The sequence below is a fragment of the Phodopus roborovskii genome, unplaced genomic scaffold, assembly GCF_943737965.1.
Source record: "Phodopus roborovskii unplaced genomic scaffold, PHOROB, whole genome shotgun sequence".
NCBI lineage: Eukaryota > Metazoa > Chordata > Mammalia > Rodentia > Cricetidae > Phodopus > Phodopus roborovskii.
Genome location: NW_026126511.1, coordinates 49666167 through 49686105, shown reverse-complemented (window position 1 = coordinate 49686105; position 19939 = coordinate 49666167). Strand labels below are relative to the sequence as shown.

General features: G+C 47.9%; 1 protein-coding gene across 2 annotated transcripts in view; it reads left to right on the top strand.

Annotated features, from left to right (window-relative positions):
- The window catches only part of Fam167a (family with sequence similarity 167 member A), a 31651-nt gene extending 12273 nt beyond the window's left edge, over positions 1-19378 (top strand). Inside the window, exons 1-3 of one of the 2 annotated variants that reach the window (XM_051195544.1) lie at positions 3340-3361; positions 3645-4408; positions 18544-19378. In XM_051195544.1, coding sequence (XP_051051501.1) covers positions 4031-4408; positions 18544-18807 — 642 coding nt within the window. In that variant the 5' untranslated portion in view covers positions 3340-3361; positions 3645-4030 and the 3' untranslated portion in view covers positions 18808-19378. Of the gene's footprint in view, positions 1-3339; positions 3362-3644; positions 4409-18543 lie in introns of those variants that run through there. The other variant, XM_051195542.1, reaches the window with a different exon arrangement.
- The last annotated feature ends 561 nt before the right edge of the window (positions 19379-19939 follow it).

Here is a 19939-nt window from a genome sequence, read left to right as displayed (position 1 = left end):
ACACCATTTCTTCAGGAAGGCTGGTACACCTGCAAGGCTTGTCCTAGCTATTAATATGGTGTCTGCCATGTGGAGTATAACTGAGCCTGGTGGGATTCTAGGATTGTCTTCTTTCTCCAGATGCCCTGGCCCTGGGTCTGAGACTTCCTGCTTTGCTCTGTGCTTACTGCTTCAGGAGAATCTAGGTTAGGTGAAAAGCCTTGTTGCCCAGCATGTCAGAGGACTCTTCCTGAGCCCAGGCTCCAGAATATCCTAGTATATCAAGAAAGACAAGAGGGCCCTGCTACCATTCTGCCCACTCAAAAGCTGTCCCAGGGATGGCACCTGTCACAAACACCCATTCAGCACTCTGCTGCCAGCTCAGGATGGAGTTAGCTAAGTGGGCAGTTGATGGTGAACTTCTCTCTCCTGGCGCCTCCCCAGGCCTGTGTGGGTAACATTCCAGGCCAACTCCTACACCCGGTTATAGAAGAAGGAAGAAACCCTCTGGGCCTCTTCAGATACCAGGGTCATTTGGTTTCCGAGGAAAGTTTGGAAAGAGCAGAGATGATTCAGGTCACCCGAAAGGTCAAGGACCCACAGATGACAGCTCAGCGCAGTGGGGGGGATTGTGAGTGTGGATGCATCAGTATGTTTCATCCTTTTAAATGCGACCTTTTAAATGTAGTTTTCACTAGGCCTCTTGTATGTTAGGCACAGTGCTAACAGCTATTACCCTGTTTAAGCTTCAGATTCCCTCAGTCACCTCTACATGTAACAGAGACCATCACTTTGTTAATATTCTGCAGCCATCACCCTGAAATGCTTAGGAACCTTTCTCTCTGTAAAACCAAGAGTCCAGTTTGTTTGCATTTTGCATTTGGTCTAGTCTGCAGATTGTACAAGTTCTGGCTGTACCAACATCTCAGAATGGAGAGGCTCAGGGCAGGCTCAGGGGGGGTCTTGAACCTACAGGCCCAGAACACAGACCTGACAATTGCCTTCCAGCTCTGAGCAGGGTAGAAAGAAACTGACTGTGTTTCCAGATCCCGGCTGGCAGTGGCCTATATATATATATGTAGCCAGCTCATGGAAGCACCTCACCTTCCCTGGCTTTGTGCTCCCCACCTGGTATTTCCTGCTCTCCTGCTTGCTTCTTGGATGAGACTGAGGCTGGAGGGAGCCAGAGTGGTACCCAGTACTTCACAGGTACCATGGAGGCAGTGAATCAAAAGTTCCCGTAAGCTAAGTCATCTCACTGAGCTCTTCTTCAGGCCTTCTCTGAGTCTATCCAGAAACAGTAATTAAAACAAAGCCACACAGTGAGACTCAAGAGGAGGCCTTGAGGCATGCCCCCACCCTCCCGCCACTGCAGAGAAGCACACAGGAGTAGGCAGGCTTTCCCGCCTGTGTTGTCCCTCCAGGACTTGGTGAATAGAGGGCTGCTCATCAGCCTGTCCAAGCTGGACTTTCTCCAAAAAGCTCTGCTGGGTGTGGCCAGAGCTACCTTGTCTGGGGAAGGAAGTTTTCTAGGGTTCAGATGCCCCCAGGGGTACTCAGAATGAAGGCTGGCACCTCAGCACAAAAAGCAGACAGCAGGCGCCTGGGAGGGGCTCCAGGAAGCCACTCCCAAGTTTTCATTCGTGGAGAGATCTGAAGAAGCTGATCTCATATGAGAATCTGGAGAGGCAGAATATCAAGAGTTGCTGTGTCTTCTCAGAGTGCTAACAGCCAGGGAGCATACATGAAGAGATGTGTAGTATCAACCAACCCTTTTTACAGAAAGCCAGGCTGAGGCTCAGCTAACCTCACAGCCTGGAGCTAGCTAGGGTCAGTATTGCTAAAGGTTTCCTAGCTATGTGCTTTTGGAGCTCCTGGGAAGCTGAGCAGCTGCTGAGGGAGCCCCAGGGTCCACATAGGGAGCTCAGAATCCCTGGGGTGGGGGTGGGGAATCAAGGACCCGCAAGGTACTGTTACCTGCCCAGAGAAGGCAAGAACTGAGGCTGGGTTTCTCTGATACCTGTGGGGTAGAATGTTCATTCCCTAGTGAAGCTCTAGCGAGGGTAAGCTTGGAGTCTGAGGAGGGCAGCCCCGGGTGCACTGGTCAACTCTCCCTGCAGCCTAGGCTTGCAGGAGTGGTCCTGAGCAGAAAGCTCTGTTCTCACCGTCTTCGTGCCTGTCTGGATGACCATTCTCCCCTCAATGGCCAGCCTGCCAGTTGGCTCCTGCACCTACTTCCCCCATCTTAAATCCTCATCTCTGTCTACCTGTCACTGCAATAAGGTATCACCTGAATTAATTTTCATTTGAGCAGGAATATATGTATTTTTCTTTTACTTCTTATACGGTTTTATTCATGATCACTAAATTGCAGAAACAGTTTCATACATTTCAAGAGATGGAGAGACAAATTGTATTCACTCCATTCCCTAAGAAATGAAGCAGAATGAAATACTGATAAATGCAGCCACATCTCAAGTGTACTACATTAATTACACCTATACGGTGTAATGATGGAGCAGTCTCAGGAAGAAAATGTGTAGAAATAGAAGCAGATCATCATCAGAGATTAGGGGGTGTGGGGATTCTGCGTATGCAAAAGCAGCATGACTGATTTGTGTCACCATGAAGTCAGGGGTTTTCAAAGACACACAAAGTCAATAAACATCTCTCTCTTTCCCCCCTTTCCATACAAGGACAGCTGAGCCTATAGCTTTTCATCTGAGCCTTATCTTAGATGTGGTCCCACCTCAGTTCATTCATGTATAGAACTCAGCAAAGCTATGTTTCAAATCCAAGTTCAAGGCTTGGGCCTCCTACTCTGATGATCCCTTGCCCAGGTCTCCTCAGACAGGAGATGCTAAGGCTGGGAGACTCAGGTCTGTTTCTCACTCAGCTACTTCTCTACCTAAGCTATGCTGTGATGGGCTAAGAGCCTTGTCTTACACCCATCACCCGAGCCAAGGTGGTCATCTCAGAACTCAGCCAGATCCCTCGTAAGGTGGTACTGCCCTGTGGGCTCTCCAAGTCAATGTGAGAAACATCTTTGCAAAAGAGTGAGTTGAGTTATGAGTCTTCTTCAGTTTCACAGCCTAGCTCCAGCCGCCAGCTTCTTTCCTGCCCAGGCTGCAGTTTTATTTGCTTCCCCTGAAGAGGTGAGGTCAGGTGTTGTTGTTGGAGCCGGAAGCTGTGTGGATGGAAGGTGCGGCTGTACAGGATGGGTGAGGGTGGTTAAGGGGCAGTAGATACCTGTCTTGAATCTATTCAGAATCCCACTTGGCCAGTCAGCTGCCTGTGAGGCCCTGCCCAGAGGACAGACCTATGTCCTGAGATTCAGACCAGCTGGCTTTATCCCCTATTTCTTGCTGAGGAATCTATCTTGGTGAGTCACTGGGCCTCTTGGAGACTCCGGTTCTTCCTTTGTGTATTGGGTGTTAAAATCAAGACTCTAAACTTGCTGCAAGGGCTTCCATGGGCTCAAGAGGAAGAGTGGTTTTACAAACAGCAAAGCTTTATCCAGTTCGATTAGTTGCTCTGCATGAAGTCTGTGAAACTGCCTCACTTCTTGCCAAGAACTGGCAAGTAGAAACCCTGTCCCTGAACCTCAGTTTCCCATCTTGGGGGATGGGTGAGACCAGGGTTGATGATTCTTTTCCTTCCTGCAGGCTCATTTCCCCCCAAAGAGGGCATTTCCGTCACCTTCGCCCTGCACACCTCTGGCAACATAGACAGATCTCGAAGGAGGAGGCCGCCTCAAAGATTGCTGCTGATGCTTGTCTGATCCTGTCTTCTGTGAAGCATGGCCCCACAGGATTACGGGACAAATCATAGACCCTGAGCCACACCTGCTCAGAGAGGCATACTTCACAGCCTTGCTCGGCTCCAGGTGCTGCCAAGCCTTGAGACTCACTCCCATCCCAACAATGCCTCCAGGAGCCATGGCCACTGCTGCATGAGGTCCTTGCAGAGCAGGACTTGGCCTTGCCACCCAGCAAGCCTCCCCAGTGGCCTCTGCCACCTCCCATGTCTGGCTACCAGGGCAGACTAGAGAATGTCTGTGCCCCGGATCCAAGTGGAAGGGGGTGAGAAAGACAGGCCAGCAGGGGCGGCCGCACCTCCAGACGACCACCTTCTCAGCCTGAAGGCCCTCACTGAGAAACTGAGGCTAGAGACCCGAAGACCTTCCTACCTGGAATGGCAGGCCAGGCTAGAGGAGCAGACGTGGCCTTTCCCAAGGTCAGCTGCCCAGCAAGAAGCGAGCTTGGAGCAGGGAGCCTGTGGAGGTGGAGAGCCCTCGATACCTCTAAGGGAGCCCAGAGAGCTCCCATCTGCCAGGAGTGCCGGCCAGGGCGACAGGCCACCGAGCACGGGCAAGCTGGAAGGCTTCCAGAGTATCGATGAAGCTATAACCTGGCTCAGAAAGGAACTGGTGAGTAGCTGCCCCGCAAGAGGCCCATACAGAAAGTGTGCCGAGCTTGTCATCTCTGACCACCTTTCTGACTTTGTCTGCACCCTCACATGTTTGCCCCCCCCCATCTCTGCCTGTTTCATCTGCACATCTATCTTATTAGGCAAAGGGTAGATCCTATCACTCAGTGGATACATGGGGCCTGGTCAGCCAGCTCCTAATCAAAGATATGGAAGAAGCAAGTGTTACTCCCACGGATCTGAGGCCACATTGGGGGTGTTCCTACCCTTTTCCCACCAGGAACAGAGTCTCCTGCTCTTAGTCCTGGACAGCTAGGGGATTCTCAGACTTTGCCTGTACTGACCTCTCTAAGAAATCCCCTCCCCTTCCACTGTACTTGTCTACAAGTTGGGGACCACCACTCACTCAACAAGCCGGCAGCCTCTTTCCCTGAGCTGGGAGCTGACACTAGCTAGGTGGTGAGCCTCCCTGGAGGAGAGACTTTGGGAAGGGCTCTCAGTCTGAGGAGGGTCAGAGGTGTAAGTACTGGGGGTCAGTGTGGAGTTATTTGATAATTCAAAGTGTTCAAGAGCTGCCAGAAGGGGGCACAGGACTGATCACGCTTTGAGTGAAGGCTTTGGCAAAGGATGTTGAATAAAAGTCTGCCCAGAAGTCAGGGTGGGTCAGGCATTACAGATGGGATGAGTGAGCAAAGGCCGAAGATGCCTTTGGCACAGCAGCTGCATCCTTTTACTGCCCACAGAATTTGCCATCAGGAACCTCTCACCAGCATGTAAATCCTGGGAAAGGAGGTGGGGCATTTTCCCATCCTGCCAGGAAAACCACTAGGTCCCTCCATAATAGAGGCAGCTTAGCAGACTCAGACCTGAAACATAGCCTCTCGTGAGCTTTAGCTGTTTTCATGAACCACTTGCAGGGCCATTTGACTCTGGGGAGGAAGCAGTGAAGGCCATCTGCCTTCCAGAGCAGGTGCTAACTCTCCAGCCAACAGGAACGCAGAGGCCAGCTTGGTTTGTTTTGCTGAGTCCTGCAAGACATCTCTTCACTGGAGCCTGAAATTCCTCATGGGCTGAAATAAAGCATTGGAGTTCAGGGTGGTAGCAGCTCAGGAGGTTGGGCATCTGAATAATTGGGAATCTCTTTAGTTGAGATTTCCCAGAAGACACCATTCCATCGTGAATGCTGTTAGGGTCGAGCATGGGTATGCTTGCTATTAGCTCGCACAGAAGACAGGGCACCTGTGAATTCTTGCTTCATGACCACAGGATGCTCACAAGAGCATGAGAGGTACAGACGTGCACATGCAGGGACAGAGACAGACCCTGAAAGCTGCACCCTGAATTCCTGAGGCTAACCTGCTTTGATCTGTTTTTCACAGAGGAACAAAAAAAATTATTCCTATTAGCCAAGGATGCAATTTGTTGGTTTTGGGTTCATTTGAGAGTTTATTGCTTCTAGGGGCAGAGCTGTTTACTGTCTCAATATGTTCACATTCCTTGTGGGCTTTCCTTTGGAGAGGGAAGTAGAGAAAATTTTCCTCTGATGAATGGAAAACAGTAGGGGCTTCCTTCAGACTTCCTAGACACCCGCATCATCCTCTAGATGGAAAAGTACCATGGGGAGCTCTGGAAAGGTCCCAAAGCCTCAGCCACACCTCAGACCATTGGAAAGAACACCTGGGGCACGATGCTGAACGCCTAGAGACTTTAAGGATTGGTTAAAGCAGCACCAAGCCTAGCTGAGAACATTGTCTGATATTGCCAGAACATATCCAAAATAAGCATGACAAGGTGCCCCACCCAGAGTGTGCTGGCTAAGTGGAGGAGGCCATATTTAGGATAACTCAGACGGTAGGCTCCCAGGGCAGTCATAGTCAGGACTACCTTGGTTGCCAAAGGCTGTCTGATATGGGCACAAGAAGTATGTGCATTAGTAACATGCCTTATATCTGCATAGCATTTTCTATTCTCCTGGGTGACCAAGGGTGGGTAATGATGGCGGTGGTGATGAGAGATGTGTCACAGGGCTCACCGTGTGCCAGGTACTTCACTCGAGTTACTCACTTCTGTCATGTGACCTCGCCTTCCCAAACTCTCTTATTCAAGACCAAAAAGACTGAGTCTCTGAGGGAGGAATGTAGCTAGGAATAAGAAAGCTGGTGTTTGAAGCCTGAGCCATCAGGTCACTGTGCCAGTGCTAGTCTTATCTGCTGCCACAGAATATAGCAGCCTCCATCTGCAGTTACTTTAACTAAAACTGAGTTCACAGGGATGCCAGCAGCCAACAGAATGTGTGGGTTGGAGTCAGAGAGCAAAACAAGGTTGATTAAGAGTCCCTACATTCCATTCCTTCTTACAAAGGCCCTGGACACTTGTTGCCATTGTTCTCATCATATAGTTAAACTCTGAAGCTTCTGGGAGTCAGTGAACCTAGCTAGGAAGGGACAAAGCCAGGGTTCAAACTCGCCCTTCACTTTTGGGAAATGCAGGAGGGAGTCTGGTGTGCTGGCCTGACCAGGGAAGGCCCAGCTGAACATGCTAGAAAAGCCATTTGGCTTCCAAAACCTGAGCCTCTTGTAAGGTTGAGTATTCCGTTCTGAGGGTCTGAGATGGGAGTCTGTGGCTTGGAATTTCCAATATGTTCTAAGGAACACTAAATGACATATGCCATATCACACCTAGAGTACCAAGGAATGCAAAGAGGCCCAAGGGACCATGAAAACATTTCCAAGAGCAGATCCAGGAGTCCCCGAGTTTGGGCTCCACACTCTGTCCCCTGCCTTAACTGCCCCACAAAGCCAAGTTCAGACAGCACAGGGTCTTAGTGAAGAACCCCTCACTAAGCATCCCCACCCAGCCCAATGATGCAAGAACCCCATCTGCTTAGAGATGGTCTCCTAGGGGTCCAGCAGCAGCTCCTGTGCTGATCACAGAACCCCCATGCCCAGTTCTGCCCTGTCTGAAATCAGACACTTAGCTGGAAGCGGCTGGGTTAGAATGCTTTCTTCTCTGTCTCAGTTAAAAACAATGCTCTGTGTTCCTCTTCTCATTTAACCTGTGTCCACCACCAAAGTACCTTTACAATCTGCCCATTGTAAAGGCCCCAGTGAAAGCAGTTTGCATAACCGTTGTTATGCTGTATTTATTAAAATTCAGAATCAAGCTTTCTCTGTACCTGGGCACCCCTGCCTTCCCCGAACATTTTTTCAGGTTCCTGTGCAAATTCATCCTTTCCCCAACAGGTCTGAGGAAACAGACTAAGACTCTAATTCCCGTCAGTATGTGTGTTTCCCCCTCCATTCTGCCAAACACTCAACTCAATAGAAGTTTGTCTATAGTGGTAGGGATTGAATTTAAAGACCATCCTTTCCATGGTAGGCAAGTTCTTTTCTATCGAACTACATCCCCAACCCTTCTTCCAGTGTGCCTTTTGAGACAAGGTCTTGCTAAGTTGCACAGGCTGGCCTTGAGCTCACTCCATAGCCCAGAGAGGTCTTGAACTGGCAATCCTCCTGCCTCAGCTTCAGAAGTAGATACAATTTTAGGCCCTGGTTTTAATGGAAGTTTTGGTCCTAGCAGAGGGCAACCCACAATGTGCCTCCTGTCTACCTGGTGGTCCTCCTGGGAACTGTTATAACAGCCCAGGGAGATAGTTGTCAATGTACCCCCATTCAAAGACAGGCTAGGTGGGGACAGGAAGCACTGTCTACTCTCCCCTGTCTCCTCTAGGGCCATCAGAGGAGGGTTGTAGGATCTGGACAGTTTCCAAAGCAAAGGAAGGGCTGTGGGATCCCAACTGACATTCCTTCCTGATTTTCACGCCGAGATACTGGGTGTTTCTGGCAACAAACTTGTCTGACCTAAAGTCGAGTGGCTTTTCCTTCAGGTAATATACCAGGGATATTGGGAAGCAAACCCTCAAAGGTCACGAGGCCATCTTTGAAGGGGTGTGGTTTCTGGACTACTGGCCTGAACTTCCTCACTTTGACCTCTTTCCAGGCTGAGCCTTGGGTCATAAGCAGGCAGCTATGGCAGGAACAGGGCCTGTAACGTAAGCTTAGGGACTTCCCTGGTCTCCCATCTGATATCCCTTCTTGCTCCCTTGGTCCCATCCTGGGTCTCCATTCATTCGTTGATTCCCAAGCTGTAAATATCATATGACACCCAACTAAGGCCTGGTATCTGCTCCAACTAGATCAAGAGGCCACGTCACTACCCAACTGTGGCAGGCAGGGCAGTCTCTGTGCTTGGTTATTTGGGGCCACCTGATTCCACCAGGCTAAGATTCCGCCTCATGGTTTTCAGAGTCCTAGAATATAGTCATCATGTTTCTTGGCTGATTCTAGACTGTTCTGGCCCCAGAAGGTCACAACCCCCAGCTCTGCCCCTACAGTGAAGACAGCCTAATGGGTGGTCTGGAATGAGATGGTGGCAGTTCTGGAAAGGATATGACGGGAAAGGAATGGCCTTGGGTGGCAGGAGTCTGTCAGCTCTTTCCAGTGTGAAATTCCAGTTGTCCTGGTAGTTCCCTTTGGTCAAGGAACCAGCCTGGGACTGAGCCACCGGCAGTCGCCTGCCTCCTGTCTTGTCTCTGTGGTCTTGCTCAGAAGTGCCCACGACAGACATGGGCCAGAACACCGTCTGCTCTGACAGTGGCAGACAGAAGTAAATACCTAACCTCATGGGTCCCTGATGCACTCTGTGGCGAGAACTCTAGAATTCACAGCACCTACACTGTCTGTTAGTTCCCTGCAGGGTTTTGATCCCTGCAGGCAGAAGGTGTTTATAGGTTTAGAAAACAGAATAAGAAACCTGGCGGGTACTGATCAGGCAGGGCCCGTGTGTCAGAATTGGAGACCCAGGTTCTGGTGGTGCCAGCCAGAGTTCTCAGTGGTAAATCTAGGCAAAGACAAGACTCTGGCACATATGACACCAGCTCCCATTATCCTTATCTGCTGGACTCAGACAGATGATGGGTCACTCTCACTGTGTGGGGTGGAGGTGTGTGATGATGGTTGGAGAGAGGATTCTAAAGCCCAGAAGAGCACTTCCATGCTGTGCTCCTGGAAGCTGGAGGCTGTTTGCTTTTCCTATTTTACAGAGGAGAAGACAAGCTGGGAAAGATCAGAAATCTTAGGACAGAGGGATTAAGTGACAGCTAAGGACGTGGCTAAGCCTGTTAGGAGGTACCCATCTGACTCAGGGTCCAGGAGTCTTTCCTGTTTCAGAGGCCTATCATGTACTCATGATATGGGTCAAATGCTGTCAAAGGCCCATGTTCAAACCCTGATGATTTCAGAAGAGGATGCTCTACAGGGTTGCATGCCATGCTCAGAACATGTTGCTGGGACCATTCTGTCTCAGGAAAGATGATAAAGTGTTCAGAGGAAGCCAACTGGAGACAGGCAGGGTGGGCCTTCATTCACAAGAAGCCCAGGCATCTGTCTACCCTAGGCTTGTCCCCTCCACCTGTGAACAACCAATTATATTCATCTGAGAAAATACTAACTTTGTAGTGGATTATGAAGATTTTTATGTAGAATCCAACTTGGACTATAAGGAGAGTGCTAGGCCAGCCAGAGTTGCATAGCAAAGCTGTGTCTCAAAACAAATAAATAAATAATTTATAGACAAAGGTAGAGGAGACATCAGAGCAGTGGTAATCATTTTTTCTTAGTAATATTGTTTATTTCTACTTTTCTATAGTTTTCAAAAATTTCTAAAATAGAAACACTATATAATCAAGGAGAAAGAGGTTGTTAAAAATAAAATACCAAAGAAATAAAAGTATTGAGTTCTTTTGTCTTGCCATTGTAACTGGAACTTGTGCCTCGCCCTGCACATAGGAGTCTCTAGAATGAGAGAACTAAGGCCTTGCATCCCCAGACACACCTATGGGACCTGAGAGCTATACGAACTGTGACCAATAAGCTGAAGCTGACCCCCATCCCAAGGCCCTGCCCACAGTGCCTTCCTTCTTCACTGCAGTGTTAATAAGGGAACAAAGGAGCCCATGGGCCACAGTTCAGCAGAGGAGCAGCTCAGGGCAACCCAGGAGCCACAGGAGGCAAGAGGGGGTTTTCCCATCCCACTGCATCCCCTGTTGTAAGATGAAAAGTCCTTGGGAGTCTAGGATGTGGAGCTGAGGGATGGGGTCTGGTGTTCAGAAAGTCTCGCTCAAGAGAAAGCAGACATCACCTGGGACCTGCAGGTGGAGTTCTGCTTTGGAGAGGGGAGGCTACCCAGGGTTTTTGTGGCCTCTGTGGAAGTCCATACTGTACATCTACAGTGGTTTGGGGAGTTATTGAGTACCCACAGCTATCTGACTATAAAGCAGCTGGCCCCTTAGCTGGTCACGGTCCGGTGGGAAAAGCACCCATCTGCAATTAGATTAGACTTCCAGTCCAGTTCTGCGATATCCATATCCTATGTGCAGTTTACCTGATCCTCCCAAATTTTGCCACTGTAAAATGGGGGTGACAAATACCTGTTTGTCAGGGTGTTGGTAAAGGCAAATAAAGAGGAGGAAGCACAGGCCAGGAGCAATGCTGGGCCTGCTTACTCCTGTCACAACACTTGATGCTCACAGCCACCTCCCAAGGTGGATGCTACTGATAGTAGTACCACCCCCACTTTACAGATGAGAGGACTGATTATCAGCGTGGGGATTTGAACTCAGATCTGCCCAGCCTCAGAGCTGAATGGCTGCTATATCCACTGCTCCTTCAGTCAGAAGGCATGACTCTCAACTCCTGGCACTTTGCTGTGTTATTCTCCCAAGTCAACTCTGTTTTGTCCTCTTTCCAAGAATTTGATTCTTTCAGTCTGTATGAGGAGGTGTCTTCCACTAACACAGAGGGTAGCCATGGTGGTCTCATGTATCAAAAGGGTCAGTTCAGTCTGAAGTATGTCTGTAGGTTAGATAATCTCTTTCTAATGTGTGTGTGTGTGTGTGTGTGTAGATGTGTATACATATATATTTAAATCATGTGTGGATCCATTGTGGGGTACGGTAGTATAATTAGATACAGTGTGTGGTGGTCAAATCAAAATTAGCATTTCCACTTTCTCAAGTACTACCCCTTTTGTGGTGAGGTCACTCAAATTCTCTTTGAGTTAGTCTATGTTGTAGACTATCTATCTGCGTCTGATCAGACTAGTAGAACTGAGTTAGGGTTGTAGTACAATGGTAGAGTGCTTGCCTCCCATTCATGAGGCCTTAGGTTCAATCCTTAGTACTACCAAAAGACTATTGGGATGGATTTCCCCTGTTTTGATACCCATTACCCAGTCTTTCTCTTTTCCCCATCACCTTCCCAGCCTCCAGGACTTCTAGAGTTCAACTTTTTTTCAGCTTTCTCAAGTGAATAAGAACATGTGGTATTTGTCTTTCTGTGTGTGGCTTTTTTCACTCAACACAGTGCTTTCTAGCTCTGTCTACACTGCTGCAGACATGAAGGTTTCACAGTTTTGTAGTCAAATAACAAATAACATTTTAAAAAGTCATTCATCTCTTGGTGGACATCCCAGTCAATTCCATGTATTGACTGTGGTGGGTTCTCCTGCAGTAAACATGGGAGTATGTTAACTTCTCAGATAGTCAAGGTAGATAGTTCTGTTTACAGTGAGTGGTGTGTGTGTGTGGTGGGGGTGTATGAGCCAGCATGTGTGTGGGTGTGGGTGTGTAGTTCTGCCTTATACCTTTACCAGGATTTCTATTTCCTGTGATAGTAGCCATGATTACTGAGGTGTTATCTTGCTGTGGGTTTTTGTTGTTGTTGTTTGTTTTGTTTGTTGTATAAAATGGGTTCTCACTCTGCATCTCAAGCTAGCCTAGAATTTATGACATAGCCCACGCCAGCCTTGAACTCTCGATCTGGCTGTCTCAGCCTTCCAAGTGCTAGAGTCACAAGGTGTGCGCCCTCACACCCAGCTTTGTTGTCCTTCTGATTTGTATTTCCCCAGTGATTTGAGTGTTGGACACCTTTCCCTAAATTTCTCTGCTACCCTATGGTCTTCTTTTGAGAAGTGTCAACTCAGGTCCCTACCTACTGGTCCTCGACTCTAACGTTTCCTGAGCCTCTCTGTTGTGTGTCCCTTCCAGACACACCTCCCTCCATCCCACCCCAGGTGAATCTGATGAAGCAGGGGTGAGGGGCAGTCATCCTTTTCCCTTTTCTACCATGGGTTCACACCTGCCCAGGGATGTTCCCCTCTCTAGTTAGGGGCTGCTTGGGGACTGGAAGCCAGAGCCCCTGGTAACTCTGAAAGTCCAGCCTCTCATAGAGAAAGTAACAGTTTGGGGACTTTCCAAGTTTGAAAACCTTGTCACATCTTGAGAGCTTCATACTTGGGTGGAGTGGGGAATTCCCCAGGGGGGCTTGAAGGGCCCCAAGCTCTCTTCTTAGCCCTGACTCTAGTCTGGCCTTCCCAGACTGTCTGACTTCCCTGATTCTGTCTGGCCCAGACAGAGCAGGCAATATAATGGTCTCCCTCCTCCCTCCCAAACCAGCCAATGTGCCAGGGTGCCAGCTCTCCACTCCATAGCCCAGGCCAGGGACTACAGATAATAGGGCCCCTCCTGTCAGGAGAGGCCACTCCTACCTATGTGGCCCAGCCACCTCCTCTCCATGAAATATGCTTCTGCATGCACCAGAGTCCATAACTCCCTTGGAAACCAGTTCACACTGTGGAGCTGGCTTCTGGGAACCTTTGAGTTTTTCCTTCTATAGGTTCCCAGAAACTCAAGTTTCCATTGAGCAAGACACCTTACCTGTACCACCTGCCTCCATCCACCCTCATCGGTCTGGCATTCTCAGGGGTCAAACTAAGGTTAAAGTGTTCTGCATTGTCTTCATTCTACACAGACTCCAACATAATACTGGTCATGACAATGGCTGACATTATACATGTTCAATTACAACAATGGCTGACCTTTGGGTGAAGCTAGACAAACACCAGAGCAGAATACAGAGTGCAAACCTCAAGAATTAGGTGTCTGTTGTCCAACCATGTGGAAATGGAACACATCCTTCCCCTTCACACATGCTGAGACAGTTCCTGGCCTTCAGACCACTTTCTAGCATCCATCAGAGACAAATGGAGGCTCTCAGACTGAGACAGCATCCACAGGAGCCCAGTATTAAGGACTAGTCACATGTCCTCTACCTTGGTATTCTGTCTGTTCTGGCGGTTAACACTGATCCTAATCCCCACACCCTGACAAACCCTTTTCTGTTGTCTGTCTCAGAATATAATTGTTTCTGCTGCTTCACATACATGGGTCACATGTCTGTCTCTTTGTAGCTGGCTAATGTCACTTAGCACAATACCCCCAAATCCACATTGTGATATGTGTCTGAATCTCCCAGAGTGTGGATTGACTGTGTTCATCTATTTTGCAGTTGGGATGTGCCAGTATGAATGTAGACACATGTCTCTGTTGGAGTTCTTTCCTCCATTTGTTTTGGATGAAACCTCTGGTCATGTATGTGGTAACCACTGGATTTATTTAGAACATCCAGGGGATGTCTACAGCCATCATTTTCATTTCCCCCAGCCAAGGGCAGGCCTGAGCTTCTCTTTTCTCCTTGGGAAAGCACTTGGTATGGTTGGTGGTCTCTTCCCAGTAAGCAGGGACACATTCTCCTGAGAGCTTTCTATCTGGATTCTCTCTACGGACTCTCCTCCCAGGCTTTTTTCCCTCAACATCTCCATCACTTCTCCTACCCCAGAGTGAGCTGGGAAGCCAGGAAATCTCTTCTCTGGCAGAGCCCTGTAATTATTGTTTATTTAGCTAATCCTGCCCTGGGGGCTTTGCTTTCTACCAGAAGAAACAGGCTGATTCTCCTAAGAAGCTTCTCATTTGCCCCAAAACCACCAGTGTCCACAGGCAGCAGAGGAGTCTGAGCAGAAAGGCTTCCTCCACCACCTCAGGTCTCAGGAGACCCTATAATCCCCTCAACCCCTGACCAATGGCACCTCTGCTGCTTACATTCAGGTGCTGTGCCCTGACTGTGGGATTACTGGAACAACAAACCACAGCTCTGAATCCAGCCTGTTCCTGCCTCCCAGAGGAGAGAGAGGCCACCCTGAGGGTGGGTGGGGGGTGGAAAATAAGTGCACTCTACACTGAGCTTTAGAGGACAGTATTTGACCTATGCTCAGTTGAGTTCCCTAGGCTGGAGCCTTAGGACCAGTGCACCAGCCTAGGTGCTCCGGGCCGGAAGTGAAACACTTGACCTCTGGCAGCTTCTGCCCTAGGGTTACTGTGCAGTGTCTTGTCTGCTCTGGAGACCTCATCATTCCCCTTCGTGGAGAAGTAGACATCGAAGTTCAGGAGTCGTTAGTGGCTGATTCAGCTAGCAGGTGTGTGTGTGGGTGTGTGTGTATGTGTGTGTGTGTGTGTGTGTGTGTGTAAGGAGTAAGGTTTTTCTGCCCACCACTGGTCCTGCCGTGGCGCCAGCCCCAATTAACATACAGAGACTCTGTATTTGATATAATGCTGTTGGCCAGGTACTAGTTTCTTATCGGCTAGCTCTGTCTTAAGTATAAACCCATTTCTGTTAATCTACCTATTTCCACGTGCTTTCATCTTACCGGGGAGTGGGGCAGGCATCTGGTCTCCCCAGTCTCTCCATGCTGACTCCTCCTTACTACTTCTTCCTTACTCCTTGTCTCCTAGTCCCTCCTCTCTTCCTTTCCTATTGGCCAACAGTGCTTTATTCATTAACCAGTATGAGAAACATATATACAGAATGACATCTCCCATCATCTCTTTTTTTTTTGTTTAATAAAAAGGGTTTTAACCTTAACATAGCAAAATATATAACATAACAGTTATCAAGTAAGAATCACAGTTAACAATATTTAGTCCATTAACATTTAGCAAGATTAAAAGAAACTATTTTATCATCTATCCTATATTTGTGAGTCCAAAGTCCTATATGTAACTTATCTTTAAGTTTAACTAAGGAAAACTATAACTATAACTTTCTGTCTTCAACTCCTTCAAAGACCACAGAAGGATAATATATAAGCTCTAGAAATGACAGAGACATTTTTTGTCGTGTCAGTCACATGAAGTTTTTTTGTAATCTTCCATCTTTAGCCCATAGGCCATAGTGTGTCTGTCAGACTCTTTAGCAAAGTAGGAAACTTTAAACTGTCTTTTTGTATTGGCAGTTTGTCAGTCACTTTTTTTTTCTGTGCCCCGTAGACTGTCTGGCAGACTCTTCCATGAAGCAGGAACTCTGTAGCAATATCCATCTTGAATCAGTAGTCATTTTTCTGTGGGTCCTGCATGTCTAGTTTATACAGCATAAAGTCAAACAGTCCAGACAAGAGCAGTATCTTATCCAAATGGCTAATCTTGCCATATTGGAGGCAAACTCCATAACATGTTTTTTTAATGTCCATCCTTTTTTTTTTTTTTTTTTTTTTTTTTGAGGCATGTGGTGTTGCCAGGAGCAGTTATGCCTCATGTATTTTGTAGGTTTGAAGGAGGTTTGAAAGGTTTGAAGAATGTCTATCTCAAATACATCTCTGTATATCTAGAAATCTTAATTAACTATAAGATCTGACTGTCATAGGTACTATCTATAATCTGTATTGACTTATACATTACATTTTTACACAATACCTAAACAAGAGGAGAAATATACATATTATAAAATTGACCTTAAATTGTATCAATAAATGAAAATTCATTCCAAAACAAAGGATTCATATCTATACCATAATTTTATTTTTACCTTTAAAAAGATATTGGGTGTGATTATTAACCATTCATAACCAATTCCATTTAAATGAAAACAAACATTTATAAACAATATTTGGGAATTTGGGTGTGTGTGTGTGCTGGGGGGGGTGCCTTGCTACAGGAAGCCACTGCTTGACCCAGAGGGATCTGAGTGCCACCATTCCCAGGAGGGCTAGGCCTGAGTTAGTTTCATAGTCTGTAAGATAGATAGGTGTGATGCCTCTGGCCTGGGATCAGGGAAGAGGCAGGAGCCAGCACAGATCAAATGCAGGGAGCCAGGGTAGGAGTATAGGGATCACCACTCATGTTATCCACAGTGACCTGTGTCCTTTAGTCATTGCTAAGGAAAGTTAATTTATAAAGCCTCTCAGCCATGTGAACCTGGAGAGCATGGTGGGAAATGAAACAAGCCAGTTACATAAGCATAAACACTGTAGGAGCCTACTCCTACAGTGGGGGTGGGGGTGGAGGGCGTGGGTGGGGGGAAGGGGGTGTCTCTCTAGAACCATCTAGTTCATAGAGACAGGCAGTGGAATGGGGTTGGGGTTTCAGGGGCTGGAGGAAGGGGATGAGGATTTTTTGTTCTTTTTTTAATGAACACATTGTTCAGTTGAGAACTATAGGAAGGTTCTGGCATAGGGTGGTGGTAGTGGTTGCACAACAATGCATGTCTTTGACACTCCTGGACTGTGTGCTTCAAAATGATCAAGATGATACGTCTTATGTTATATAGATTTTACCTTTTTTCAACTTTTGGATCTTAGCCCTTCACAATCAAGAAAAAAATTTATTATTTATGTATTTGTGTGTGTGTGTGTGTGTGTGTGTGTGTGTGTGTGTGTGTGTAAGAGAGAACACTGAATGCTCACCAGTGAAGTCACTAATTTTCTTCATGGCATTAGGCTGTATTCCAAACCCAATGGAGAAAGTGAGAATACTTGCATTCATTTGCATAAGGACAGGGGCATCCCTCCTGAATCCCAGGGCTCATTTGGTTTCAGGCACCTGGAAAACTGAGTCTGAGAACAGAAAATGTACTGAAACAATAGCCATTTGCAGGTGTAGGCAGACTAAATGACAAGGTGGAATTGGGTCTCAGGTCATGTTGGAACAGCTGGTGGCCTGTCTTAGCGACAGAGCTTTGTTAATAGGACACTACTGCCCATGAAGCCAAGTGAGATCACAGCTGCATTCCATCTCGCCAAGTCACAACCTTCAAGCTGAAGGGCACCTTGAAGCCCTTGGAGTTCCAGTATCCTCACTTGCAAAATATAGACCTTCACTGTGGGCATCTGGGGAGAGTGTGAGGTACCACAGGGGCTGGGGTGTAGATGGGTTTTGAAAAGTGTTGCTGAGAGAGGGGTTCTCAGTACATTCCTTCCCTAATAGGAAACAGAGGTGCTAAAAACCATCAGAAACCCTCTCCAGGCTCTCCCAGCTTTGAACAGCCCTAAACCTCAGGCTCCACTCTACTGAAAGCAGAACTGAGTTGTCAGGTTTGTGGTACCCACAGTCTGAACCCCTACCCCAGCTTGTGGCGTGGTAAGAGTTTTACTCCGCAGGCTATCATGAGGATCAACTCTAGTGTGTTAGCTGTGCCTGGCTCATAGTATCAGCTCATTTTTATTACTGTATGTACAGATATACAACCATAAGTCATTATAAGATGAATGAAGGAAAAACTAGCAGGCTACAGTGAGGGAAAGTCACATGACCACAGGTAGGACCCTACACCCTAGGAGATGGCCCACACCCATGTGTATATGGACAGCATTAACTGGACTCAGAGTTATTAATTATACTTTAAAGGAGGACAAGAATTTGAAAGTTGGAGTGGGAGGGCACTTGGGAACACTGGAGGACAGTAGTAGTAGGTGGATATGATGAAAATACAATATAAAGTATGAGTTTCCAAATAACAAGGCATGTTATGCTAGCCCACACATGTGACCTAATCGGTCTGTCCCAGTAGAAAGCCCTCATTGTCCTGCCCATCAAACCCCTCCTTCCCACCCAGAAGCTATTCTGCCAAATTTGGTGACTGTTACTCTTTGCAGTCTCATTCCACCTGAAATCCACAGAACACCAAAGAAAGGGGATGAGCTAGAAGTGACCTTAAGCTAGGGCTGGCCCAGAGAAGGATTTAGATAATAGTTGCTAGCCAGGCACAAAGCTTCGCTGGGCAATGACACCTTCCTGTGCCATGGCAGTGTCCTTTCACCTTTCTGACCTAGGGACAATACCTGCTGCCAGATGGGCCTGTCAGTGATCCATGACATCAGTCTAGATTCCTATTAATGAGTGCCCTCAGCGGAGCTCACAGAGCTGCAGCCCCCATGTGCCCTGCTGACTAATGTCTGGCCTTTCCTCTGCAGGCAGAAATGCGACTCCAGGACCAGCAGCTGGCCAGGCAGCTCATGCGCCTCCGTGGAGACATCAACAAGCTGAAGATTGAGCAGACCTGCCGCCTGCACCGGAGGATGCTCAACGACGCTGCTTATGAGCTGGAGGAGCGAGATGAGCTGTCTGACCTCTTTTGCGACTCCCCTCTGGCATCTTCCTTCAGCCTTTCCACGCCACTCAAGCTCATTGGTGTCACCAAAATGAACATCAACTCCAGAAGGTTCTCTCTGTGCTGAGAGGCCTTGGAATGGAAGGGGGACCAGAGCCAAGGGTGAGGGGGTGGGGGACTCAGACCAAGTTACCCAAAGTGGGTCTCCCTGGGGCCATGCTGGGAATGGAAGGCCCCAGGACCTGGTGGTAGTATGCCAGGAGCTTCAGCATACCTGGCTCTTCATGTTCAATACCCAAAGAGTCTGAAGATGCTATGTAAGACGGGGGTCTCAGCAGGATCCTGTGGCCTGACCCCCTCAGTGGCCTACTTTCCTGTGTCCTAGAATCACTGGTGCTATGGTGTTGGATCCCAAAGGGGACCCTCCTCCCACCTTGTTCCTACAGAAAGCTCTCCTCTGGGGAAGCTGAGAAGATTAGATATGTAAGGTATACTCATCTTTTTAGTTCTAGCTCTAATTGCCCCTAAGTAGGTGACTCAGCAGCCTGTTCAGGGATGTGCTAGGACAGAAAAACCTAAAGGGATAACAAGATGGCACATGGGATTGCAGGCTTCTCTTTGATGGCCAATAGCATCCCTGGGAAGGAGCTCTGCCCTGCTACTTTGAACTTGAGCCTTGATGCAACAGGGCCATGCTTGCTCCATGACATATGACATGTCTATGTCTATGTCTATCTTTGGTGGAGAAACCCAGATGGCCTGCTGTCTGTCCTAGCTCCAGTTATAACTCTTGTTATTTTGTTGCCCAGGAGAATACCCAGCAGGCCACTGATGACTAAACAAGGCAGATAGGAAACAGATGTCCCCCAAGTTAATTTTACTGTAGGGGACATGATAGAGACATTTCTGGTGGGACTTGATGGTATCACCCACATCACCTTATCCCCAGCACCAAAGACCCCAGGGAGTCCAGAAACCCATCCCCAGCCTCTCTCAAGACTGTGCCTGACCTCAACAATGAATTTTAATTGACCATGACTGTTAAGAAATGCGATGCTAACTTGTTAATCCCCCTCTGATTCTTGTCCAAATGGAGAGCCGGTTGAGTAAGCCACACAGAGTTTGGGATTTAGTTTTAGGAGTTTTTTCTTTAGCAGCAAGCTTGAGATCAGCAGAATGTTAAGCTGATTGGTTCAGGGAAGACCTGGTACAGCACATCTGGCCACGTGTATTCCTGTTAACACAACTTTCTCAGACAT